Below are 27,551 nucleotides of genomic sequence, written 5' to 3' on the forward strand. Positions count from 1 at the left end.
CGAATGGAACATGAACTCACCCCACGATGTGGGTCTGGGTGTGTGGGAGGGAGCTGGGCTGGCACGTCGGCACATCCCACACTGTCCAACCCGCCTCAACTCTCTCCTGTTTACGACTATTCCCTGAGTGGGTGGGTAAGGTCTGTCACTGCTCCCTGAGTGGGTGGGTAAAGTCTGCCACTACACCCTTAGTGAGTGGGTAAGGTCCACCATTGCCCCCTGACTCTCTTGGGTAAGAACCTTACAAAGCAACATCCTGATCAAGTTAACCAACAACAAAACCAAAGTGCATTTATGAACTCGTTAACAATAGATCTTGTCAGACACCATTTGACCTCCAGTAAGGCACGTTAGTGCTGTGGACCCAGTCACCACAAGATCTTCAACACGATCGTTAAAATATGGAACGATTTACCAAGCAGAATGGTTGAAAGCAGTATTGTAAATACGTTTAAGAACAGACTTGATAAACAATTGCTGCAAGACTCATTATTTGCGCCTCTATAGTCAAAACGACAATTTGCAGGTTATTCTCTGTGAATTATCTATATACCTTCTAACCTTTACCACACTGATCTGTGGGTTTGTGATATCTACCACTATCACAAACACCTTCGACGGGACCCACCGGTCTGTTGCTGTTTGTATTCCTCTGTATTTTGTATCAACTCTCAAACGTTTCAGTCTGGGCGGCCATCCCACTCTACGCACACTCCATGCCACAGTTGAAAATCTTACCAACAGAGGGAGAACGTGGTAGTGTAAGGACTTCTATATACACACACGAACACGTGTACAAACATAAATGTAATTCTCTTTTTGTAATTACCTGTTTGTACTGTATGAAGAGGGACTCTGACACTCGTGTGTGTGTGTGTATATTCCGACCAAAAATTGCTGATTCCAGTATGGCATTCTTTCAACAGACCAGGTTTAATATTACCAACATTATATATATATATATATATATATATATATATATATATATATATATATATATATATATATATATATATATGATTCCCTTTAGAGCAGTAAATATTATGACAAATGAGCGGAAAGAAAATCAGATAAGGTAAACAGTAGTCGTTATCAGAGACGCAACCGTATACAACATAAAAGCTAAAGAATGAAGATAAATGAAAACGTTATCATAAGCTAACACTGTAGCTTAGCTTGACACAGATACTCACAAGACAACAGCTACGGGAGTCATGACAGTCTCGTACCAACAGTCTACATACAGTTACGTCATTCATACAAGCAGTTACAACCACTTAAAACGTCACAGTCACTCAAAATGTCACAGTTAGCCTGAGTATTATAACTTGGTGAAGTGTCTTCGTCGTGCCCATGACATCAATATTTCCACAGATGTGACACATCTCTCTAAGCCAACGCCTCGTCCTCTGGAGAACCTTCGAGCATAACTCACATCTGTTGCCTCGCACTTTTTCTGACGTCTAGCATGTACTGAGGGAGTGAAGAAGGGGAGGCATGTTCCCTTCAACTCCTCTCCTTTAGATTATATGGTAAAAATCATGCACTTGTGAACACTTCAAGCGTTTAAAAGCTGTGGGTGTATCTTACATATATATATATATATATATATATATATATATATATATATATATATATATATATATATATATATATATATATATATATATATATATATGTGTGTGTGTATACATGTCTTAATCATGATCATAACAGGTCTAGAGAAAAACAAGGAGAGAGAGAGAGAGAGAGAGAGAGAGAGAGAGAGAGAGAGAGAGAGAGAGAGAGAGAGAGAGAGAGAGAGAGCAAATAAGAAATGACCATTTCGAGTTCCACCTTCGTTTCCCTCTGTTCATTATGATAACACCACAAGTTCAACTCTGCCGTAACAGAATCACGATAGGCATAACCATATTCCCCACCACGTAACCAAGAACACATGATGTTTCCCAAGTGCTGGCGGTGATTAATATGAGCCATAATTACTTAATGAGCAGTTACTTCATATCAAGGGGTGTTAATCCACTTGTGTGGATTCTTCCTCCACTTGTCTATTGGCCAGAGTGGAATCAGAAATCTTCTCTCACTTGTTAATTCGTCAGGTAACACCTCTCCCCAACACATTCCCTCCGTCTGTTGTTGTTCTCTCCCTGTTCTGCTGGCATAATTCAGCCGCTGCTCTCGTGAGGTGTCCGCAGGTACACGTGAACCCTAGCCACGCGTCTGAGTGGTAATTCCTATAGTTTCTGTGCGGAAACCAGCCATCCAAAGACAGACCGTTATCATAATTCCAGTTTGACTCGAGCGGCGAAGATGTGGAATTCTCCTACTCTTGTCTCTCATTGTTCCTACGACCACCCAACCCTTATAGGCTCAGGTCCATAAACAGATGAGAAGGATCTCTGATTACTTTCTTCATGCTTTTCTCATCCAATCTTCCTTTCACCCGAGATGGCCATGATTGGGCCACGTTCTGCCCGTGTCATGTCTGCCACGATAAAAGCAGTGTTCAGTAAACCAGCCTAGAACTACAGACTCCTTCCTAATCGTGTCTGAGGGCCTGTGCGAGTCGTAAAACCTATCCCTCTGAACAGATCCACATGTCTGATGCCTGCAGACTTGCTGGTGAAATAATGTTGAAGTTCTTTACAAAAGTATCATGAACAAATATACCAAGATCGAGAGACATTTCGGATCAAACTAACTCTCGACCGTCACATATTGAAGCTTTGAGCAGGTTTTCCCATCACAAGCAAGACACAAAGTCTCGCGAATTTCATAAAGAATTGAAAGTTTCTTACATTCCGTAACCCATGTAAGAACACCATGAGAACAGGACATGAACCCGGGGTTCGAAGCTGGAGAGGTCAGGTGTCGTGGTTTCAAGGCGAGGCACTATTACCTGTCGCCACTTCCACCACGCCATAAACATTTTACAAACATGGGATAACAACCGACGAAGCCGCTCGGCTCTTCATGCTCCACCACGCAGGTGATGGGCCGTCAACAAGCCTTTTGTGGGTAGACCTCGCCAAGCTTCACACCCGGAGTGCGTGAACCTTTGTTCGAACGCTGAATGAACGGTCAATGACGTCTTTGAGGCAAGCGTTTTAAATATTCTGCGGGAAAAAGTGCGAGAGTTTGTTTGTGAACAGGATGAGGAACCAGTAAGGTCCAGTATTCCAATCATCCGGTCCTACAATATGCCGTATTCCCCAGTACAGAAACAGCTTTTACGTCACACGGACGACAATGTGAACAATTTAGTCTTCACACTTCGAGGCATGATCTGTGACCTTTGTAATGATTTCTTAATAAATGCATTTACGTTGTTGGTTTTAATGGCTATCAGTGGCCGATGGCCACTGGACGACAGCCCTCGCCCTACGTCAAATACACGAGACACGAGCTTGTACATAGTTGATGAATATTTCTATCCTTCATAGACCAGAGACAGTGGAAAATCTGAGACGCAACAGTATTGCTGTAGACACAAGTCAGTTTGTTATATGATGCCTAAGCAACCAGCAGCTGGTTATATATAAGACTTCAAACAACACGGTGCAATTTTCGTTGGGGTCCAAATGTGTAGAGAATGCTATATATATGTATATCTATATATATATATATATATATATATATATATATATATATATATATATATATATATATATATATCTATATATATATATATATATATATGTGTGTGTGTGTGTGTGTGTGTGTGTGTGTGTGTGTGTGTGTGTGTGTGTGCATGATCGCCGTTACCCTCATTAAAAATCGGACAGAAATAGCTGTGCAAGGTCGAGGGTCACGAGACCGGGACTGTGGACGAAGTGCGAGAGTCGTGATTGTGTGTTTGCAGGAGGGAGGCGTCAGGCGCGTGCTGGAGAACGGGGTGGCAGTACTGGGGCATGGGGCAGCAGTGCTGGGGCACGGGGTGGCAGTGTTGGAGCACGGGGCGGCAGTGCTGGGGCACGGGGTGGCAGTGTTGGAGCACGGGGCGGCAGTGCTGGGGCACGGGGCGGCAGTACTGGGGCACAGGGTGGCAGTGCTGGGGCATGGGGTGGCAGTGTTGGAGCACGGGGCGGCAGTGCTGGGGCACGGGGCGGCAGTACTGGGGCACAGGGTGGCAGTGCTGGGGCACGGGGCGGCAGTGCTGGGGCATGGGGTGGCAGTGTTGGAGCACGGGGCGGCAGTGCTGGGGCACGGGGGCGGCAGTGCTGGGGCATGGGGTGGCAGTGCTGGGGCACAGGGTAGCAGTGCTGGGGCACGAGGCGGCAATGCTGGGGCATGGGGTGGCAGTGCTGGGGCACAGGGTAGCAGTGCTGGGGCACGAGGCGGCAATGCTGGGGCATGGGGTGGCAGTGCTGGGGCACAGGGTAGCAGTGCTGGGGCACGGGGGCGGCAGTGCTGGGGCATGGGGTGGCAGTGCTGGGGCACAGGGTAGCAGTGCTGTGGCACGAGGCGGCAATGCTGGGGCACAGGGTAGCAGTGCTAGGGCGTGGGGTGGAAGTGCTGAGGCAGAGGGTGACAGTGCTGGGGCACCAGGTGACAGTGCTGGGGCAGAGGGTGGCAGTGCTGGGGCATGGGGTGGCAGTGCTGGGGCGCGGGGTGGCAGTGCTGGGGCGCGGGGTGGCAGTGCTGGGGCGCGGGGTGGCAGCGCTGGGGCACGGGGTGGCAGTGCTGGGGCAGAGGGTGGCAGTGCTGGGGCACCAGGTGACAGTGCTGGGGCAGAGGGTGGCAGTGCTGGGGCACCAGGTGACAGTGCTGGGGCGCGGGGTGGCAGTGCTGGGGCGCGGGGTGGCAGTGCTGGGGCACGGGGCGGCAGTGCTGGGGCGCGGGGTGGCAGCGCTGGGGCACGGGGTGGCAGTGCTGGGGCGCGGGGTGGCAGTGCTGGGGCGCGGGGTGGCAGCGCTGGGGCACGGGGTGGCAGTGCTGGGGCGCGGGGTGACAGGCCTAAGCTGAGGTAACCCCCCATCACACTCACTCTTGGGAAGCTTGCCTCTCGTTAATACAACGTAAACAAAAGACCATTATCACATCCAGAGTTACAGACAGTCTTTGAAAAATCATGCAGGCGTCTGCTTCCCCCGTACATAACATGTAGTACATAAACACTTAGGCAAGACATGTGTTCAGTGCACAAGCTGAGCTGGTGCGAGAGGACTTGCATGACAAATATCTATTAATAACAGACAGGTTACTGGAAGCGATGGAAGCACTAGTGGTATATGGCAATAAAGTCACCACTGGGATGTGGTTTACTCCAATAACAAAAGACGTTTTAACAGAACTGTGCTGAATCGTATGATCTTGAACTCGTACAGAAACATACAGGACAAGTGGCATGAAATATTCTAACCAATACACCTGGACTGAGTATTTGTTATCTATAACATATAAACAACTACAGCAGTCTAGTACAGATAAATCCTGAGGAGCAATAAGCACTATCTCAAAGCTTTATGCTCGCCCTACAAATGCAAAAGCCATCTCCACAAACATGGCACACCTGAAGCTACACATGTACCATGAAAGTGAAAACCATAAGCATTACAAGCAACACATATCATGAGAGGTTAAAGGCGCCACTACTGCTGTAGCGTACACGTCATAAGGGGTACCACTATGAACTAACACTAACAGCAGATCCATTCGAAGAAGCAGTAACCTCTCTAACGATGTTGTAGACCAGTTAGGAACTTGTGATTGTCTGCACCAGCATCAAGCAGGCACTGGGAGAGCCACACTAAGGTTGTATGGTCTATGCACAGAATCTGATTGTGTTGGCACATGTACGTACATCACTAGTGAACATCAGAATCTTTGGACTAAACACTGATAATGTAGATCTTGCACAGAGCAGAAGAATGGAAAGTAATACACAGATTCCACTGTTACCTTCAAACACAGGACGAAATTCTCCTCGTAAGTGCTGCTACAGATATGAGCCACGAGCTAAGCACTAAGTCAAGGACGATACAGCTTCCTAAACGTAATGGTTATTAGAAATGAAACAAAAAAGTGTAATTCACATCCACAGAGTGAATGACTGCATGACTGTCGTGAGATCCTCTCTTTCACATGAAGATGTCTAGGTACCATCAGATCAGTCGACACTTCCTCAACAGGAAATACTACCAGACATCTCACGACAGCCGAAGACCAATTTACCATAACGTGCAACACAAGATCACTAACACAGGCTAACATATCACACAAAAAACTTGTTCGCACAATAGTCTTAGAAGTAACGTCTTGTCTCTTTGTGCTTATCAGAACTTCCCTTGAAGCCTCTTTTACTGAGGATACTCATAATGAGTTGCTACTAACATTAAGATCAATGTACAGTCTGGTCATGAACACCTCTGAGAGTTGGAGAAGACACAGGTGTGCACTTACCTCAGAAAATCTTGTCACACAATCATCATCTCAACTGAATCTCTCAATCGATCAAGCAAGAAAAAGTAAAATACACTGTTCTTTAGTTCAATACATTTTCTTTGTCTAAGTATATACAAAATATGAAGATTAAGACTCCCATAAATTTCTTGGAGTTAGATGTAACGTAAATGTGGGTAGATATGGGCCAAATGATGTAAGCCAAGTGATATATACCAAATCTCACGTGAATATGTGACAGCGATTACATCTTTTTCTTGGGAGATTATCAGGGAAAGTTTCAGACAAAAGCCACAGGTCATCTGGGTTTTCGAGCCGGGGCCTGAGGTCAGTTGAGACCTGAGACCTTGACCTGAACCTGATGGCCCACCATGGCCTGGCAAGAGGACAAGATGTCACTACCTGACACAGGAAAACGAACACCACCGCTGGGGCAACTCACCTTGCGCATCTTCTTCGTCATATCGTCCTCATCTCCTCTCGCGTGAGGGAAGGGAGGAGGGAGACCTAAAGGTCTTGGTGAGGGCAGGTCCGTCACGTCTCTTCCTGCCGCACCTGTTGATGACACTCCAGAATAATGTGGGCCTAAAAGTAACAACAATTTAGAAATTATTTTTGCAAAAGTCAGCCAAGGTAGTTGGTTTTTATTTCTAGGATTTCTAAAGAAGCTCAATAGCAGTACCTGGCGCTTTTGGTATGTAAACACAGAGGATAAACATGAACATGTAGAGCGCAAGCAGAACGTCTGACTCGCGTAAACAAGAACTTAGCAATAATAAACACCTGTCAGGGGAGCGGCAGCGGTGTCCCCGTCAGATTCCTTCTCCGGGGAAGTCCCCGACTTCTCTGGGGATGAGGAAGTGTAGGGATGGTCTGACGGCGACGAGTGATCCGGTGTCACTTCTACAGGAGCGGGTCTAACCTCTGCAGCAGCGGGTCTCTTCATCCGCTTGATGTCTTCTACTTCTGGCTGAGGAGGCAGCGAAGGGTACGGCTGGATCACCTTGCCAGACTCTGTGGTCCTGGGAGGGGTAAATTCTGTCATTATGGGCGCTTTGGGCCTTGGTGGCTTGGCATATATCTTTGTACTTTGAGTCGTGGCTTCTAACACCGGGGAGCCGTCAGTGAGAGGTGGAGAAGACTCATGTATGGTCGGCAAGGGAGGTCGCGTTAGGAACCTTGGGTCATACTCGAGTGGAGGCTGAGGTCTTGGCGGTGTCATTTCCCGCTCGTCGTCAGCGTCGTCACTGGGAGGGTCAGGTCTTGGAGGTGGGCATACATGCGACTCATCCACATGGGCGCCATCCAAGGCTGGAGGGACAGGGCGAGGGGGTGTAGTCTCATGCATGACAGGAGGGAGAGGGCGAGGGGGTGCAGTTTCATGCAGGGGAACAGTGACACCAGTTGACCCTAACTTTCCGTACACCTCGGTCGGTCCTGGCGGCCTAGGTGGTGGCACCTCGTCCGCTTCATCGGCTGGGGTAGGGGGTCGTGGAGGTGGCTCCGGTGGCCTTGGGGGTGGAACCTCACCTGTTTCAACATCTGGGGTTGGGGGTCGTGGAGGTGGCAAGTCCTCTTCGACATTGGGGCATGAGGGAGGCGGTCCCTCTGCCTCACTGGCAGGGGAACGATACTGTGTCTGTGTTACATAATCTGAGTCTGTATTTCTAGGTGCTGATGACCCTGTCGGCCTCACCTGCAGCAGGGTGGGTTCCTCGGGTGGTGGCAGGTCCGGTGGCAAAGGCCACTCTTCATCGGCCTCACAGACTGTTCCTGATACAGGGTGTTCCTCTACAGATACAGGGCGTCCCTCTACAGTTCCAGATACAGGACGTCCTTCTACAGATACAGGATGTACCAGGACAATTCCAGATACTGGACGTCCCTCTACAGATACAGGACGTCCTTCTACAGATACAGGATGTCCCTCTACTCCTGAAGGAGACGCTTGACTTATATGAGCAACAGAAGCGTCTTCATTCACACCCTGAAGTGATGCAGCTACTGCAGATGATATGCTAGACTGTACCGTGGGTTGTGAAGCTTCTACAGGCAGTGGAGCGCGGTCTACAGCGGCAGGCGCGGTACAGTGGGCAGGCGGAGTGAGTACTGGAGTGTGGGCAAGTTGTGAAGATTCGGGTGAAGTGAGAACAGAATCACAGGTGTCAGAGGCCACAGTCTGTGGCGGAACAGAAGCGGAGGATCGCTGTGGAGAAGGATCACCTGCAGGAGTAGAGGGTGGAGATATCCACCTGGAAATACGAAGAGAAAAGAGTAAGAGAATACAATCTGTGCCCAACATAAACCTACAGTTACAGCATGTCAGATATTAGGAAGTCTAGACCAACACCCAAAGTATAATGAAGTTAATACAGTAATGACTCTGTTACATAGGTATGTAGAGGAAGACTGAGTCTTCAAGCATTAATCCGACACCTTCCTTAACATCCGTGAGACTAAAGATGAAGGCTTCCCAACACTGCAAACCTTCAAACAGCCGAGCTTGTCTAACTTTTACTTGACGGAAAACAGTTGAGCATCGTTCCTGTGCTTACACTGAGGACTAACGTATGAGACTGATCCCGTCAGACTCCTGGGTAACTGTCAGTAACGAAAGCCAACTCTCAATCTGGCGCTCACTCGCGAAATCCTCTAACTGACCAAAAGTCTTAAAAGCAGCGACATTAATATATATATGGCATAAAACCGAATCTTTTCACTGAATCTCATTAAACGCTTCGGATGGTCAATTCTTTTATTTTTTTTAGCATATTTTCCTTAGTGCAAACAGCGATTTCATACGGAAACACTTTCTTAAGAGACAATTACTTTCCCTTCATCGGGTGCTCGGTGACTGGAGCAAACACCAGTTTCCAACACTCAATTACAGACGCATCCGACGGGTCAAAGCTTAAGTTAGTTAAGTTAGGTGTCTGGGCTGGCTGTGTTCTCCATCGCACCTAAGCAAAGACCAGAGCTGTGAGCATATTAGCTTCAAGTCCAAGATGTTATGGTTAGGCTCTCTGGTTACTGGGTGGAGAAAGCAAAGTGGTGGTTCACAGCGGGCAAATGGATCAATGCGGTCATAGACATATCCATGCCTGGGTGTATTATGGGCTGCTATACATGCTCAGTTCTTCACTCAGTCCTAACTAAACAGGCCAATATTTAGGACTGTCTATCTATCTATCTATCTGTCTATATCCCTGAGGCCCATCCCCTTTGGGAACCCCCTCTAGTGGGTGGCCAGAGCAAAAGAGTCCTCAGAACTGGTAAACTCCAGGACCACTTTTAGAAATGCCTCACCCTTACCGGCCACTGGCAGAGGCCCACTCTAGTGCAGTGGTCTTCAGCGGCTCTTACCCAACCTTCCTACTGACTCCTCCTAAAGTTACGACTCAGTAGTAAATTTTCCAGCCACACCATCAGGTGTAACTGTGCAGTTCCGGCCTGCATGGTCATAACAGAGTGAACAACTGAGCGTGTGTAGCGACGGTATGGGGAGCGCACGACCAAGACGGGGCCAGAGTGATGCAAGGGAGAGGTAAGTCAAGTGATAACACGGGGATGTTACGATGCAGCAGTTAGCAACAAAACGTACACCAAAGCAGGTGTATCTTCCCACTGCACAAGCACTTCCAAAAAGTAGTTAATGCTTTAAAATTAAAGGAATACCAAACTACAATATGAAAAATAAGGCCTTTATACACGGCTCTACGATCAAAATATTGGACTACATGTGTGCGTCAATATGTGACTGAGCATCAAGTAGTGCAATGTGGAGCTGAGCACATGTGTTCAAACCTGAAGGCATCCCTGGCGGTGTGGGAGTCCCTGGAGGAATCCGGTCTCCTGAGGGAGGTGGTCTTCTCCAGCATGAGGGTCCTGTCCCCGTGGGTGTCCCCTCCGTGCAGCACCACCCGCGTCGTCACCTTCTCTGAGGACACCTCCTTCCACGCCTGCACCCGCAACAGACAGTACAGAAAATGAGAAACCTATTTCACCAGAGACGAACACCTATTACAATAAGACATGACTGGGAGCAACAGTTATGTGCAAACACTTTGATAAGATATTCTTTTGAGGGAAGAATAAGAAGCCTCGTGAAGCAAGTGTACAAAGAACAATAGAAAACAACATGTGATTAGTTTAGAAGTATTAACTATCCACCGTCAGGATACAGAGAAACGAGAACATTAGTGAACATCAAAAGGCTTCGACAGCCAACGTTGACGAGTATGTGTGATCTACAACCCTCCAAGAAACAGCTTCCCCAGCCGGCCCAGTTCAGGTCGTCTCCTGACTGACCATCTACGTGTTCCATAAACTATGAATATCAAGTCATGGCCTGGGATAACATTGCTTCCAAAGACTCGAGGGCCAACTCCTGGAAACATGTGACAACATATATTCCCCTCTTATCATTTCAACCATTATCTTTAAACTTTACATGTTAATATCTATCAACTTTACTGACATACGAATAATAATAAACATATTAACAATTCATTTATCAATTTCTACAATTATCAACTGCAAAGTTTTGGGTCCCCAATCATTTACGAGACAAAATGTATACTGTGGTTTTGCCAGAGCAAATCTCAATTACCAGACCTGATCCACCCTAATCCGATCCTAACCTAATCTTACTTATCCTTAAATAACGTCAATGATTAGCAGATAAAGACAAACACTGTGATTCCCGAGTGAACGAACAGGGGGTCGTTATCCACATGGAAAGCAGCGCCAATCATGCGAACAAACTCAGGCGCGTACTGGAGTCCGTACAGGGGGACACTTTACCTCTGAAAGTGGTAGGGGAAACCCTATATATATATATATATATATATATATATATATATATATATATATATATATATATATATATTATACCATCTACCAAACCCAGTCTGGACGAGCAGTGAGATGAGAAGGCGAGCTACCGGTCAACTTTCACACTAAACTCTGAATACGTTGCATCCCTTCCTCCTGTGTGGCAATACAAGGATAAACTGACTGTATTGCAGCCACCACTGTCCAGGGTCATTCATGTCACGATCTCTGAGCAAATTTTCAAATGATAAGGTGATGCTTGACCTTTGGACTGATTACAGAGTTAACGTAATTGTATAACCCTAAAAAGCTGTAGTCTCAAACGTATTTCTCTCGCTGCTCTTTACCAATAAAAGTCGTAAAACAATGACGAGATTAGAAAGAATTTTCTGGCTCCTGTCGTGTACGATCTGGCTGCGGATGGTTAACATTAAAGACGCAACAATTCATTAATTTTCACAGCCAGCGGTGTAACCCATGACTCACAAACAGTATACGTTGTGAGCCGTGGGTCGACATCTGTAATGGCACATTTACTCTAGCATGACAATAGATTATTACTTGGGACAGATACAAAAAAAAAAAAAACGAGACATCTGTGTGTTTGTTTATGACGTGTATTGCTTTGTGATCCACATCAGATGAATAGGGAGACGTCTGTCTCAGGGTAAGAGGCGTCCCTTTCCTTTAGCTAGTGTACAAGGACGGGACTATGTGGACCTCCCTGCACACAGGTTTCTGCTAAAAAGGTGAATGTCGCTTTGGGCGGGAAAACCTCTCCCTGCTGGTAGCCAAGACAAGAAATGACGATTCCTGTGGTTGGATGGAAAGGAAGAGGAGAGATATACAGATACTTTCAGTAAAGGTGATTTAGATATGTTAAGTGAGACACAGCGACGTGGAAAGGACTGGAGTGAGGAGTGACACCAGTCGTGTTAGATGCTAGAAATGGTGAGGTTGAGGAAGGTGTGGGAATTCTGATGAGTGGCCTGAAAAGACGTTTTATTGTCGATACGTAAACACTGGGATTTTAAGGTACGAAAGTCAAATGTGGCAAGTTTAAAATGACTGAAATAGTTGCACGAGTGTCATGTTATAGTGCAGGAGGCAGTTCCAGGAGTCTGATTGTGACAGAAAACGAGATATGAGGTAAGTGGTGCTGGTGTAGTGGTAATGAACAGAATTTGTCACTGGAGTGATGGACTTGCTGAATGATGAGACAACAACATGTGAGAAGGAATGTATAGGATATGCAAAGAGCTAAGAGTCCCTTCTATCCTCATGACACTCCTTCAGAGCTCAGGAGGCCCACCACGTCCACCGCGTGTGACCATAGGTCAGAGTTTTGTGATGTTTGTGTGTCTGTGTGAGGAAAGAGGACAACTGAGACTCAAGTGTCGTCATCATGGGTGTTGCATCGTGGGCATGATGGGCTGTGGGACTTGTGGAGTCGGTGCTCGTAGTATTGTGGAGATGGACGATGACCAGACCACAGACGGGGAAGTGCGATTCGTGTTTGTCTGGGGAGTGTAGTCTTAAGACGGATTGCTTGTAATCAAAACAGCCAATAGCCGGTTTCCTATCACGAGCACCGATGGCCGAGTGGTCAGCACTCCGACTGCCACACACAGATAGGCAGAGGTTCGAATCCTCTCTATGGAGGGCAAGATGTTACATCCATACTCCAGTTAGCAGTTGTTTGACGTTACAAGGGATAGAAAGGTTTTCATGAGAGAGAGAAACACTCTGCACATCATTAGAACTCTCTGACTCTGGAGCGACAGACATGAAGTTCACAACGTGGGGAGGGAGGGAGGGAGGGAGGGAGAGTGGTGTGATCTGATGGCATTAGCTCCTCCTACACAAGACAAGTGAGTGGGTCATACCTTCCCCGGCGTCACAGGTGTCTGGCTGGTGTCTTGTGCCTCCGTCTGCACCTGCACAGGGATGTGCACGTCGCCGTTGGCCAGGCCCTGGGGCCTGTCCGCCTCCAGGCGTGCTGCATCCTTCTCTGGTCTCTTGCGTTCCCCAGACTTGGATCGTGACCTGAGGAGAGGCGCCATGTGAGCTTTACCGACAAAATAAGTCATCATCACTATACTTCGTGGATGGGTCTCCACGCCACACACTCATGAAACAACTCCACGGAGAACGTCCCTCACAGACGTCATTAGATGAATGCAAACATTGCTACATGATAACGACCCTCTCTCCTATATACTCCCTCAATCCTGTCTTCGGGTTCACCCTCAGAGCTCTTCTCTCCTTCTTATATTGATTACTCACATTCTGACCTGTTACATTAACCAATCTGGTGAACTTTTATCTACAAGCCTACATCAACTCTACTGTAAGGGTCTGCAAACAGAGCACTGATCACATGTATATCTTAAAGAACGCCAAGAGCAAAGACAATTCATGTTCACCATAATTCATACACTGTGGTCGTACAACCTTAACAATTTCATCATCCAAAGTACAGAGTTTGCACATCACATGACGTGAGATCAACATCATTAGTTTCTACTGCTTGCCAGACGTATGTGTGCCTGTCTCGCCTCGTCCTGGCAGCGACCACATTTCAGAGCTTTATTCTGGTTACAAAATCTCCATTCATGGCTGTACAGTATCGACTCTAAACATCTAATTATGTTTAACAGAAATCATTGATGAATCTGACCCTCCTGCACATCTTATAATGTCCCTCAAGTCATCGATGGGGCCTTGAACAGGTCCTATGAACTGAGAGGGTCAATCCCCAGTTGGCCTGGACATCAGGTCCCTTTTCTGTTTTTCGGCAAACTCACCCAGGTCACGCCAGCATAACCCCTACACGTAAAGGGACCCAAAGAGACTTCATAGTGAAGTCTACGTGTATTTCATTTTCCCATCTCAGTAACCCAGACTGAGCAAGTCTCTCACTACAGAATCTTCGTCAGACAAATTTTCTGAACCATGGAAGATCGTTCCATACCTTCATCCCAACAGGTAATTCACAACAGTAGTCATTCCTGCTGCTTCACACTGTGCAGACGTAGTCCAGGTAACTCATCTAACTCTATTTCACTCCCTACTTGCATCTTTGTATACACAACAAGCTGCTACACTGGTATCAACATGTTTCAGAAGAAATCCATGTAACAGTCAAGCCAGAGGGAGAGACGAGCAGAGCGGTGCTTTTGTTACTGTCTTCTTCCAGCCACAACTCAGAATAAGTCAACAGATAACAAAGCCCTTCTCCCGACCTCGCCCTCATCACACACGTAATGTCCTACTCATAAGAAAAGTGCTAAATAACCATGATGACATCGCTCAACCTTGACGCATTCCCACATTTACTTCACACTTACCCACTCAAACCACTGTCACGCACGCACTCCTTTACACAAGTTCTTAAAAGCATTCAGTAGTGTTATGATCACGCCGCATGGAGTTGAAACTTCCCAGAAAACTTCCTATTCGTTTTACATGACTGACTGATTGACTGACTGATTGATTGATTGATTGATTTGTGCCGGTGTCCCCGGCATATTTACTGTGCACCCCATGCTCATCCTGTGAGCGGTAGCGCAAAAGGATTGCAGGGGTCACAAAGGGTCTTACTCAGACCCCCAGATCTGCCTTTATAAAACATAAGGCTCGTGAGCTTCGCAATCATGGTAGGAAAAAAAAAGTGCTACTCATATAGTATATAAAAAAAAAACTTTGCCAGCGTTGTCGTCATTCGAAAGTTTTGGCAGACACGTTATAATCAACACTTCTCAGTCATTTCGGCTAAAAACACGGTCCACACAAGCACATCCTGCCATGAATCCTTCGACATCCACCTTCAACCAACCACACCGGACCCCTTCCCGCACAGTACCAGTGGCAAGAGACATCAACAGAGCATCCGCCACTGTGATCTCTAACACACCCTTCACAACACCCGCTACAACAATGACGGACGACTCATGATAATTATTTTCTATCTCTCACAACCCTGTCATGCACATGACTCCTTCCAGTCTGCAAACATGAATTCCTGCACGTGTCATGTACCTCATCTTGTGCAGTCTGGGTGCTGACCTGACTCCTGCGTCTCACCTGTCCCGGGTACTGACCTAAGCCCTGGGTTTCACCTGCCCCGGGTACTGACCTAAGCCCTGAGTTTCACCTGCCCGGAGTACTGACCTAAGCCCTGGGTTTCACCTGCTCCGGGTACTGACCCAAGCCCTGAGTTTCACCTGCCCGGAGTACTGACCTAAGCCCTGGGTTTCACCTGCTCCGGGTACTGACCTAAGCCCTGGGTTTCACCTGCCCGGATTACTGACCTAAGCCCTGGGTTTCACCTGCTCCGGGTACTGACCTAAGCCCTGGGTTTGACCTACCTCGGGTACTGACCTCAGCCCTGGGTTTCACCTGCCCGAAGTACTGACCTAAGCCCTGGGTTTCACCTGCTCCGGGTACTGACCTAAGCCCTGGGTCTCACCTGCCCCGGGTACTGACCTAAGCCCTGGGTTTCACCTACCTCGGGTACTGACCTCAGCCCTGGGTTTCACCTGCCCGGAGTACTGACCTAAGCCCTGGGTTTCACCTGCCCCGGGCACTGACCTAAGCCCTGGGTTTCACCTGCCCCGGGTACTGACCTCAGCCCTGGATTTCACCTGCCCGGAGTACTGACCTAAGCCCTGGGTTTCACCTGCTCCGGGTACTGACCTAAGCCCTGGGTTTCACCTGCCCCGAGTACTGACCTAAGCCCTGGGTCTCACCTGCCCGGAGTACTGACCTAAGCCCTGGGTTTCACCTGCTCCGGGTACTGACCTAAGCCCTGGGTTTCACCTGCCTCGGGTACTGACCTCAGCCCTGGGTTTCACCTGCCCGGAGTACCGACATAAGCTCTGGGTCTCACCTGCCCCGGGTACTGACCTCAGCCCTGGGTTTCACCTGCCCGGAGTACTGACCTAAGCTCTGGGTCTCACCTGCCCCGGGTACTGACCTAAGCCCTGGGTTTCACCTGCCCGGAGTACTGACCTAAGCCCTGGGTTTCACCTGCCCCGGGTACTGACCTAAGCCTTTGGTCTCACCTGCCTCGGGTGACCTTGTCCCTGAACTCCTTGAAGGAGGCGACGATCTCCCGCGTGAGGGACTTGGACCTGGACCGTGTCCTAGACCTGCTGGCCCTCTCGATGGCATCCGGGTGGTCCTGGGGTGCCTCCTTCTTCACCTTCGTCGTGGCAGTCGTCCTCTGGTCGTCGTCGTCGTCCACGACGCGTGGGGCAGAGCGGCTTCTTGACCTGTAAATAACATTCTTCAAGAGGGACCCCACATCATCATGACGTGCACAATGTACATATCCAGTAATGGTTGCGGCTCAGGCGAGGCTGGGGAAGCTCTGGTGGGCAGGACGAAGTGTTATAGATGGTTCTTGTTCATATTAACCACTAGTTAACAGAACCATAGAACAATTCATGTAAAGATGACCTCTGTTCTCATATGGACGAGGTTACTCACATGTTGAAATATCATCTTGTGAAACTGGCGTGCAAGAGATGTAAAACAGTATAAAGATATCTATTTCCCTCTTAATCTAATGTACATCATCAATACAGTGTTGAGGTAGCTATTTCTCTCTAAATTCGATCTCATCTCAAACTAGCCAAAGATAAAGGGAAGATCAATATAAATTCTAAGATCCATTTGAACATTTTCACACGAGGTGTTCGTGAGATAGTGGCATCTGTTGCCCTTCTTGTTGACAGATGTGGGGGAAGTACCTGGAACGAGTGAAACGGTTTACATGAAACGGGTGACACTGGAACTGAAACGGGCGCTACGCTTTACCTGGAGCAGGTGCGACGTGGACCTGGAAAGGGTGTGACATTTTACCTGGAACGGGCGCGACGCTGGACCTCCGCCTTGGCATGATCATCCTTGCCCGTCGAGCCAGACTTGGTCCTCGACCTGGATCTTTTCTTGAGAATCTCATCGAGGGGGAGGTCGGCCTCGGAGGGAGGGCGAGTATCGTCGGGAGTGAAGAGGTCCTGGAGTTCCTGACACTCCGGGCAGGTGTAGTAGGTGGCCGAGGTGCCGCACGTGCACTCAGAGCAAGTCCAGTACTCGCTGCTGCCGCTACTCTGTAACACAACACATCACACGTCACTACCACAGGTTAGCCGCTCCCTCCACCCACCTGTTCCCACCTTGGAATATCAGACACCGTAGGGTTCCTCCACCCATCTGTCCCCACCTTACAATACCAGACAATGTGGGGTTCCTCCACCCATCTGTACCCACCTTACAATACTAGGCAACGTGGGATCTGCACTCCACACCTGGTGAATATCAGAATGAAATGACTTAGAATACCTTTTACAATATACCTGTGGATGAAACAGCCATCTTGTACCTTCCCAGCCAATGTCTACCCACCAGCTAGCCAAGGCTGCATCGTGGATGGTTTTGCGGTGGTCTACAGCTGTGGGGGACCACGCTAGAAACCAGTGATGCCCAGAAGGAAGGTGCGGCCGTGTGAATGAAGGAAAGTGTGGCCGTGTGAATGAAGGAAGGTGTGGCCGTATGAATGAAAGGTGTGGCCGTGTGATGAAAGAAGGTGTGGCCATGTGAATGAAGGAAGGTGAGGCCGTCATGTTTTTTTTTTTTTTTTTTTTATACTTTGTCGCTGTCTCCCGCGTTTGCGAGGTAACGCAAGGAAACAGACGAAAGAAATGGCCCAACCCCCCCCCCCCCCCCATACACATGTATATACATACGTCCACACACGCAAATATACATACCTACACAGCTTTCCATGGTTTACCCCAGACGCTTCACATGCCTTGATTCAATCCACTGACAGCACGTCAACCCCGGTATACCACATCGCTCCAATTCACTCTATTCGTTGCCCTCCTTTCACCCTCCTGCATGTTCAGGCCCCGATCACACAAAATCTTTTTCACTCCATCTTTCCACCTCCAATTTGGTCTCCCTCTTCTCCTTGTTCCCTCCACCTCCGACACATATATCCTCTTGGTCAATCTTTCCTCATTCATCCTCTCCATGTGCCCAAACCACTTCAAAACACCCTCTTCTGCTCTCTCAACCACGCTCTTTTTATTTCCATACATCTCTCTTACCCTTACGTTACTCACTCGATCAAACCACCTCACACCACACATTGTCCTCAAACATCTCATTTCCAGCACATCCATCCTCCTGCGCACAACTCTATACATAGCCCACGCCTCGCAACCATACAACATTGTTGGAACCACTATTCCTTCAAACATACCCATTTTTGCTTTCCGAGATAATGTTCTCGACTTCCACACATTCTTCAAGGCCCCCAGAATTTTCGCCCCCTCCCCCACCCTATGATCCACTTCCGCTTCCATGGTTCCATCCGCTGACAGATCCACTCCCAGATATCTAAAACACTTCACTTCCTCCAGTTTTTCTCCATTCAAACTCACCTCCCAATTGACTTGACCCTCAACCCTACTGTACCTAATAACCTTGCTCTTATTCACATTTACTCTTAACTTTCTTCTTCCACACACTTTACCAAACTCAGTCACCAGCTTCTGCAGTTTCTCACATGAATCAGCCACCAGCGCTGTATCATCAGTGAACAACAACTGACTCACTTCCCAAGCTCTCTCATCCCCAACAGACTTCATACTTGCCCCTCTTTCCAAAACTCTTGCATTTACCTCCCTAACAACCCCATCCATAAACAAATTAAACAACCATGGAGACATCACACACCCCTGCCGCAAACCTACATTCACTGAGAACCAATCACTTTCCTCTCTTCCTACACGTACACATGCCTTACATCCTCGATAAAAACTTTTCACTGCTTCTAACAACTTTCCTCCCACACCATATATTCTTAATACCTTCCACAGAGCATCTCTATCAACTCTATCATATGCCTTCTCCAGATCCATAAATGCTACATACAAATCCATTTGCTTTTCTAAGTATTTCTCACATACATTCTTCAAAGCAAACACCTGATCCACACATCCTCTACCACTTCTGAAACCACACTGCTCTTCCCCAATCTGATGCTCTGTACATGCCTTCACCCTCTCAATCAATACCCTTCCATATAATTTACCAGGAATACTCAACAAACTTATACCTCTGTAATTTGAGCACTCACTCTTATCCCGTTTGCCTTTGTACAATGGCACTGGAAAAACAATCACTCTTGAAGTAGAACCTTCAGACACAATTGAAAATGTGAAGGAAAATAGTGAAATTGGAGAAAAATGTAGCTTAGACATTGAAGCTTATTGATACAGTGGTTAAATTGATGAGAACTGCTATTGACGTTTGTGTAAATAAATTATACATTTCCTTTTTTCCATAGCCAGAGGTTGAACCATTATGTGACATTCATTTTTTTCATTCATTTCAAGCTAGAAGTTTCAGTTTTCTAAATTGTTTCTTACATTTTTCATATGTATATATATGTATGTGTGTGTGTGTGTGTATGTGCGTATGTATGTGTGTGTGTGTGTGTATGTATATATGTATATATATATATATGTATATTATCCCTGGGGATAGGGGTGAAAGAATACTTCCCACGTATTCCTCGCGTGTCGTAGAAAGCGACTAGAGGGGACGGGAGCGGGGGGCCAGAAATCCTCCCCTCCTTGTATTAACTTTCTAAAATGGGAAACAGAAGTGGCCGTCATGTATAAAATGGAAATAAAGTATAACAAAACGTGGAACAGATTACTAACTCAAGAACCAGTTCAGTCTTCACTAAGCCGATCAGGGGCGTATCTAGGGGAAATAGCGCCAATAGCAAGCACTGAAATTGCGCCCCTGGCTTGATTAAAAATGTACATACAGTGGATGTACATAAAAATGTATACAGCGTAATTATAAACTGTTGAAGAGTTGAGCCAAACTTGAATTTATATAAACTCTTAAAGACTTAAAGTTAAAGACTTATTTGATCAAAATTGTAACGTAGAAGCGGTAATGCAACTGATAGTAGGAAAATATCACTATAGTTGAAAAGTAGGCGAGTTTCTTTTTAATCTCACAAAACCAAACCGTTAAAAAATGTCAATCGGGTAACATATGTCAAAATATAAACCTGTTAAGTGGCGCCCCCCTTCAAGTGGCGCCTAGGGCAGTTGCCCTGCCTGCCATACCCTAGATACGTCACTGAAGCTGATCATTAACTCGTGACAACAGGTCGCTAGAGAGAAGGTTCTCATATGCCCTAAACTGTGTAACGTTACGGGAGAACGACATGGCTGCATTCAATGGATGTCCGAAGGTATGAAGAGGCAAAAAAATGTTGTGCCTACTAGGCAGGTTGACGCTACACAAATAGTTGACTTTCTATATTATTCCTATATTATATATATCGTACGAATGTGCTGACTGTTACATGTTCCGCGGTTGCAGATGTGGTAAAGGAGGTATGCAGGTGTTTGCAACGGAGAATGTGCATGAGAAGCCAAGAAACAGGGATTGGTATGTGTATATATGGGTTTGGAGAAATCATAAGATGGTGTTAAAAGAAATGTTTCGTGTATGGTTTTACAAGCATATGGGGTGAGAGGAAATGTATCAGAAGCAGTGAGTTTTTATTGAGCGCAAGGCGTCTGTACGAATGGGCAGAGGCAAAGGTGCACTAAGGTTTTGCGAAAAGAAGTGGTCACCACGATCACCATTGCTGTCACAATTTCCACTGCCGTCACAATCACCACCACCTCTACTAATACTACTAACATAACTACTAATACTACTACTACTACTAGTACAACTACCTCGATCTCGGCCCGTAGCTTAAAGCGGGTTGCGGCCGTTTCAAGGAATGACCTCCATCATATGTGGGTCACAAGGGCTTCTTCTGGGGAAATTCCGCCAGCTTGTTATGTTGATTCAGGAGAGACTAGTAGACTACTGGTTCCTCTGAACATAAGGAAAATGGATTTCCTCTCCAAATGTGCGTTATTGCACAATGCTTATCAATGAAGAAGGATATAATGTAGTGTTGTCTTGCTGTTAAATTTAACCTTAATCCTACATGGAATGATATACACTTACGGACTGGGGCTACCGAGTAAGAAATAAATCTATGTCAGCTAGGCTACTGCTACCGACTGAGAAGTAATCCATGATGCTACGCTACTGAATGAGAAGTAATTCATGAAAGCTAGGCTACACTACTGAATGAAAGATAATTCATGAAAGCTAGGATACTACTGAATGAAAGATACTTCATGAAAGCTAGGATACTACTGAATGAAAGATAATTCATGAAAGCTGGGATACTACTGAATGAAAGATACTTCATGAAAGCTAGGATACTACTGAAAGAGAAATAATTCGTGAAAGCTAGGCTACTACTGAATGATAAATAATTCATGAAGGCCAAGCTAATACTGAGTGATAAACAATTCATGAAAGCTAGGCCACTGATAAAAAAAAAAAAAAGTCCTAATAGCCAATTTACTGAGCGAGAAATAAATCCACGAGAGCTAGGCTACCAAATGAGAAATTCATGTGTACTAGGCTACTGAGAGATATACTTCCATAAAAGCTAAACTACGACGAGAGATAATTCTCACGAGTGCAGTCTAGATTTACTTCCCAAAAGATATATATTCTCTGGGCACTTCACTTTTATTTCTATATCCTCATCGCTGTCTACACCTACGTAGAATCATTCAAATTATAAAAGATAAGAGGTTATTTGATCCAGACTTTAAATATGACCATAAATAAATCTCCTGAGCGCTGTCTACATCTACATTTATTCAACTTAGAAAAGATAAGAGGTTATCTAACAACACACACACACACACACACACACACACACATCATCATCATCATCATCATCATCATTACGTAATGCCAGAGCAGTTTGATATAATTCTAATGATGCCGAAGTAGATCTTTTTCCCCTCAACGCTACAGGATTGTTACCATGTGCAGTACATGAAAGTAACATATCTCAAATAAGAAGACGCTGGCCGAGATGATTTATTTCTATTTGAGTATATAATATATATGTATGATTTTGACTAATGAACTTATATATTTATTGTTTCATGGTTTCATCAACGACACTTGCATCAATGTGTCGGCCGATATTGACCTAGATCATCTATTTTTCTTTAAGTATGAGAATAATGACTAATGAAGTTGAATGTGTCTGATGACAGAGTGGCAGATATAGGGTGTTTGGGTCGAGGTGGTGTGCAAAGTGAGAGGGTTAGGGAAAATGATTTGGTAAACAGAGAAGAGGTAGTAAAAGCTTTGCGGAAGATGAAAGCCGGCAAGGCAGCAGGTTTGGATGGTATTGCAGTGGAATTTATTAAAAAAGGGGGTGACTGTATTGTTGACTGGTTGGTAAGGTTATTTAATGTATGTATGACTCATGGTGAGGTGCCTGAGGATTGGCGGAATGCGTGCATAGTGCCATTGTACAAAGGCAAAGGGGATAAGAGTGAGTGCTCAAATTACAGAGGTATAAGTTTGTTGAGTATTCCTGGTAAATTATATGGAAGGGTATTGATTGAGAGGGTGAAGGCATGTACAGAGCATCAGATTGGGGAAGAGCAGTGTGGTTTCAGAAGTGGTAGAGGATGTGTGGATCAGGTGTTTGCTTTGAAGAATGTATGTGAGAAATACTTAGAAAAGCAAATGGATTTGTATGTAGCATTTATGGATCTGGAGAAGGCATATGATAGAGTTGATAGAGATGCTCTGTGGAAGGTATTAAGAATATATGGTGTGGGAGGAAAGTTGTTAGAAGCAGTGAAAAGTTTTTATCGAGGATGTAAGACATGTGTACGTGCAGGAAGATAGGAAAGTGATTGGTTCTCAGTGAATGTAGGTTTGCGGCAGGGGTGTGTGATGTCTCCATGGTTGTTTAATTTGTTTATGGATGGGGTTGTTAGGGAGGTAAATGCAAGAGTCTTGGAAAGAGGGGCAAGTATGAAGTCTGTTGGGGATGAGAGAGCTTGGGAAGTGAGTCAGTTGTTGTTCGCTGATGATACAGCGCTGGTGGCGGATTCATGTGAGAAACTGCAGAAGCTGGTGACGGAGTTTGGTAAAGTGTGTGGAAGAAGAAAGTTAAGAGTAAATGTGAATAAGAGCAAGGTTATTAGGTACAGTAGGGTTGAGGGTCAAGTCAATTGGGAGGTGAGTTTGAATGGTGAAAAACTGGAGGAAGTGAAGTGTTTTAGATACCTGGGAGTGGATCTGTCAGCGGATGGAACCATGGAAGCGGAAGTGGATCATAGGGTGGGGGAGGGGGCGAAAATTTTGGGAGCCTTGAAAAATGTGTGGAAGTCGAGAACATTATCCCGGAAAGCAAAAATGGGTATGTTTGAAGGAATAGTAGTTCCAACAATGTTGTATGGTTGCGAGGCGTGGGCTATGGATAGAGTTGTGCGCAGGAGGATGGATGTGCTGGAAATGAGATGTTTGAGGACAATGTGTGGTGTGAGGTGGTTTGATCGAGTAAGTAACGTAAGGGTAAGAGAGATGTGTGGAAATAAAAAGAGCGTGGTTGAGAGAGCAGAAGAGGGTGTTTTGAAATGGTTTGGGCACATGGAGAGAATGAGTGAGGAAAGATTGACCAAGAGGATATATGTGTCGGAGGTGGAGGGAACGAGGAGAAGAGGGAGACCAAATTGGAGGTGGAAAGATGGAGTGAAAAGGATTTTGTGTGATCGGGGCCTGAACATGCAGGAGGGTGAAAGGAGGGCAAGGAATAGAGTGAATTGGAGCGATGTGGTATACAGGGGTTGACGTGCTGTCAGTGGATTGAATCAAGGCATGTGAAGCGTCCGGGGTAAACCATGGAAAGCTGTGTAGGTATGTATATTTCCGTGTGTGGATGTGTGTATGTACATGTGTATGGGGGGGGGTTGGGCCATTTCTTTCGTCTGTTTCCTTGCGCTACCTCGCAAACGCGGGAGACAGCGACAAAGTATAAAAAAAAAAAAAAATATATATATATATATATATATATATATATATATATATATATATATATATATATATATATATATACATCATCTAACAATTTATAAGTTACTGTCTCATTTATCAATGACAGTTAAATATGGGTGTCGGCCAACCATATACACAAAATGGTAATTTGGATAGTATATATAAAGTGTAATTCTACTATAACTTGCGAATTTCTCGTATGATTCATTAATTCTGAATAAAGGATGGTTAGAGGTGAATCATTACAAATATTCAGTTATCAAAGGCTTCTTTCAACTCGATCTAACAAGCTAATTAGAATTAATTCATCTGGTTGCACTCGAAGTCATGGATACCAACTCATGCCAAATGATTTTCCTCAGATGAGGCCAAGTAAGCTTCCTCCAACACCATTGTTCACATATGGAATGATTCGTCAATCAGAGCAGATGGAAGCAGTAGTACTGACAAGGTTAAGAAGAGATCTGATAAATATTTCCCTTGCAAATCCACGACTGGTTGTAACAAATTGTAAACAGTATTTTCTCTAATAGTTTACAATTTCATACAACCATTAAATGTCTAACTAATCTTACCAAACTAATCCATGAGTTCACGTCCTTTCCCAGCGTCACAAGTATCCCAGGTAACACCCAGTGGTCTACTGATGTATGAATTTCCTTGTATTTCTTCGAAATCTGACAAGTTGACAGCAGCCCAGCAAACATGTTACTCTCGTGTTGTGGTTAGCGATTACCGCTATCTTGAAAATCCGCTCCATCCACAAATTTCTTTAAACTTCTTGGATTAAGTAAGATACATATCACTTTTTATGGCTGATTTTATTATTCAATGTATTACTTCGTTTCATAAGAAAGAAATGGTACACAGAAGAAATACGATGCGTGTCGAAATTTGAGAGACCCATCTCGTGAGAGCGCTAGAGAAATATATATCTTTTTTATTTGACACACTAAGAATCTTCTCCTTTTTGAATCACATATTGTTCTTCACGTTCATTTGAATAAAAAAAAAACTAAGGCAATTCGAATAGCATATACTGTGCTATGCAATTAGTCTGGTTCATCTGGGCTAATTTCCACGTATTTCGAAGTTTCGTCGTACTGATTTTGCCTCGGTAATTAACAGCAGAGCTTGATATATTGGAAGAAAAATAAACTGATAAACAGCGTTGATACATTTGTTGCTATACGGTTACCTCATCAAAAACATTTTGCAAAAGAAAACTGTTTAAGTTATGAGTAAATTTCATTTTCTGTCGTTTCACCGTAATAGAAAATGATATATTAGAGGAATAACTATTTCATTGAAATAATTTTTCTTAAAACGTTCTGCTTCTTTCGGCATATTTCGGGATTTGGTCGTTTCATAAACCAGGAAAAAAAAAAAAGGTTACTTCAAGAAATCTGTTATCGACTTCATCGAGCAAAGATGTGGTTGTTTAAGGGGAAAATGGGATGCCCTCAGCAGGGAGGTCAGGAAATAACGAGGGCAGGGATTTTAGTTGTAGTGTATAACTAAAATCCTGGTTCTACACTTGTGGGTCCCCATGTCTTGAACTTCCTCTATTGTCGGACAGTCATCCAGATATCTGCACTGCGTTCAGTTTCGCTTCTTCCCTCCATCTAAAAATCTAGTCGCTACGATTTTTTTTAATTCTATTGAATTCATTTATTACTAAGAGCTCTAGTTAATCATAACTTACTAGTAGCACTAGGGCATCTCAACTACTAGGAGCTCTAGTTACTCATAACTTACAAGCAGCTCTAGTTGATCATGACTTACTAGGAGATCTAGTTAATACTGACTTACTAAAAGCAATAGTTTATCATAATTTACTAGGAGCTCTAGTGAATACTGACTTACTCGGAGCCCCAGTTCATTCTAACTTAGTAGGAGTTCTAGTTACTAACTTAACAAGAGCTCTAGTTAATCGTAACTTACTAGGAGCACTAGTTGATATTAATTGATTTCGAAGAAGTGATCACAGACGACCTTATCAAACTGAATCAGAAATTTGGGAGGTTCTTATCATGTCTTCCCTCTGTCTCCTCCTCTCTAGTGTGGGCAAGTTCCTATCTTCTGACGTCTCCCTGCAACTCGTCTCCGCTCCCTTTGGACCTTCTCTATCATATCTGTGTTTCCCATCGTGAGCTGGGCAGACTGGCGATAGATAATGTCATTCAGGTTTGATAAAATGCTGTAAATATCGGTCTGTGAATATTTCCTCAACTGCACAATTAAATACAATCTCAGGATTCACCAACATTTAGAACTCTTCCAAATGTGGTGTTGTGGTGACAGGATGGGTGTTCGATCCTCCCTAAGTATAAGCCTAGCTCCTCTGGCCCAGGAATTACGTAGACGGGGAATATCGAGCCCAGTAATGCTCTACGATATTGTTTACTTTCTTACTTTAAGATGGAACCATAAGCGCTTTGTTCCCCTTAGTTCAACAGATTTTCATATCATCTCTTGTCCACCTGAGAACAATTCGTTCTTCCAATCTTCAGTGTAGCAAGATGTCGAATGCCTTTTATTTGTCTAAGAACATACAATCAACTCAGGACTCTCCTCCCCAGACCAACTCTTACTCTAGTCGTAAAAGTTTTGAAGAACATCAATGTTCTGTTTGTTCTAGGATTATGCTGGCCCTCACCAAGGTTACACATTCCTCTTGTTTTTGTCTTGATTATCTCACCCAGTAAGGGACGGACCACGACCATTGGACATACTGGACTACATATAGTTCAACACATCTTCCCCATCTATATATTCCTTTTCCTTATCATAAGTATGTCATTCCTGTACACCTTCGGCACTGTGGCACTGATCCTCCTGCCATCAACCTCTTAAGCACTTCATGTGCCCCATCAAGTCCTCCTACACACTGCTTACATACACACAGAGTGACATTTCCACAGGTCTAAGCACTCTGTATGGATCAACATTCTTCAACATTCAACTTGGCCCGACCCTCTGTTTCCATCTCCTGCTACAGCTGTCCCCCTAACTTCTAATGTCGTTATGAATGACGTCACACAACCTCTAACATTACCATTCCCACGTATGGTGTGGGAGGAAAGCCTGCCAAATGCAGTGAAAAGTTTCTATCAAGGGTGTAAGTCGTGAGTGCGAATAGTAAAGGAGAGTGGATGGTTCCAAGTGAAGGTTGGTCTCCGGTAGGGGCGTGGGATGTTTGTGGTAACGAAGACTTAAACCTCGTCAGAACTTTGAACACCTTCACTTACCACTAACATCTCTGCCGGGGGCTCTGATGCGCCATAACTCTGAGAATCATGCAGTGAAACCTCAGTCACCTTGTGGAA

The 27,551-nt window shown here is 45.4% G+C and overlaps 1 protein-coding gene across 1 annotated transcript in view; it reads right to left on the reverse strand.

Moving 5' to 3' along the window:
* Positions 1-27,551, reverse strand: part of LOC139757885 (uncharacterized) — a 686,077-nt gene that overhangs the window by 494,651 nt on the left and 163,875 nt on the right. Inside the window, 6 exon segments of the mRNA XM_071678807.1 lie at positions 6,848-6,960; positions 7,189-7,427; positions 10,210-10,364; positions 13,125-13,284; positions 16,305-16,514; positions 17,107-17,354. Of these exon segments, the coding sequence (XP_071534908.1) occupies positions 6,848-6,960; positions 7,189-7,427; positions 10,210-10,364; positions 13,125-13,284; positions 16,305-16,514; positions 17,107-17,354 (1,125 nt within the window).

This window comes from Panulirus ornatus, chromosome 28 (assembly GCF_036320965.1).
Source record: "Panulirus ornatus isolate Po-2019 chromosome 28, ASM3632096v1, whole genome shotgun sequence".
In the NCBI taxonomy this organism is placed as follows: domain Eukaryota; kingdom Metazoa; phylum Arthropoda; class Malacostraca; order Decapoda; family Palinuridae; genus Panulirus; species Panulirus ornatus.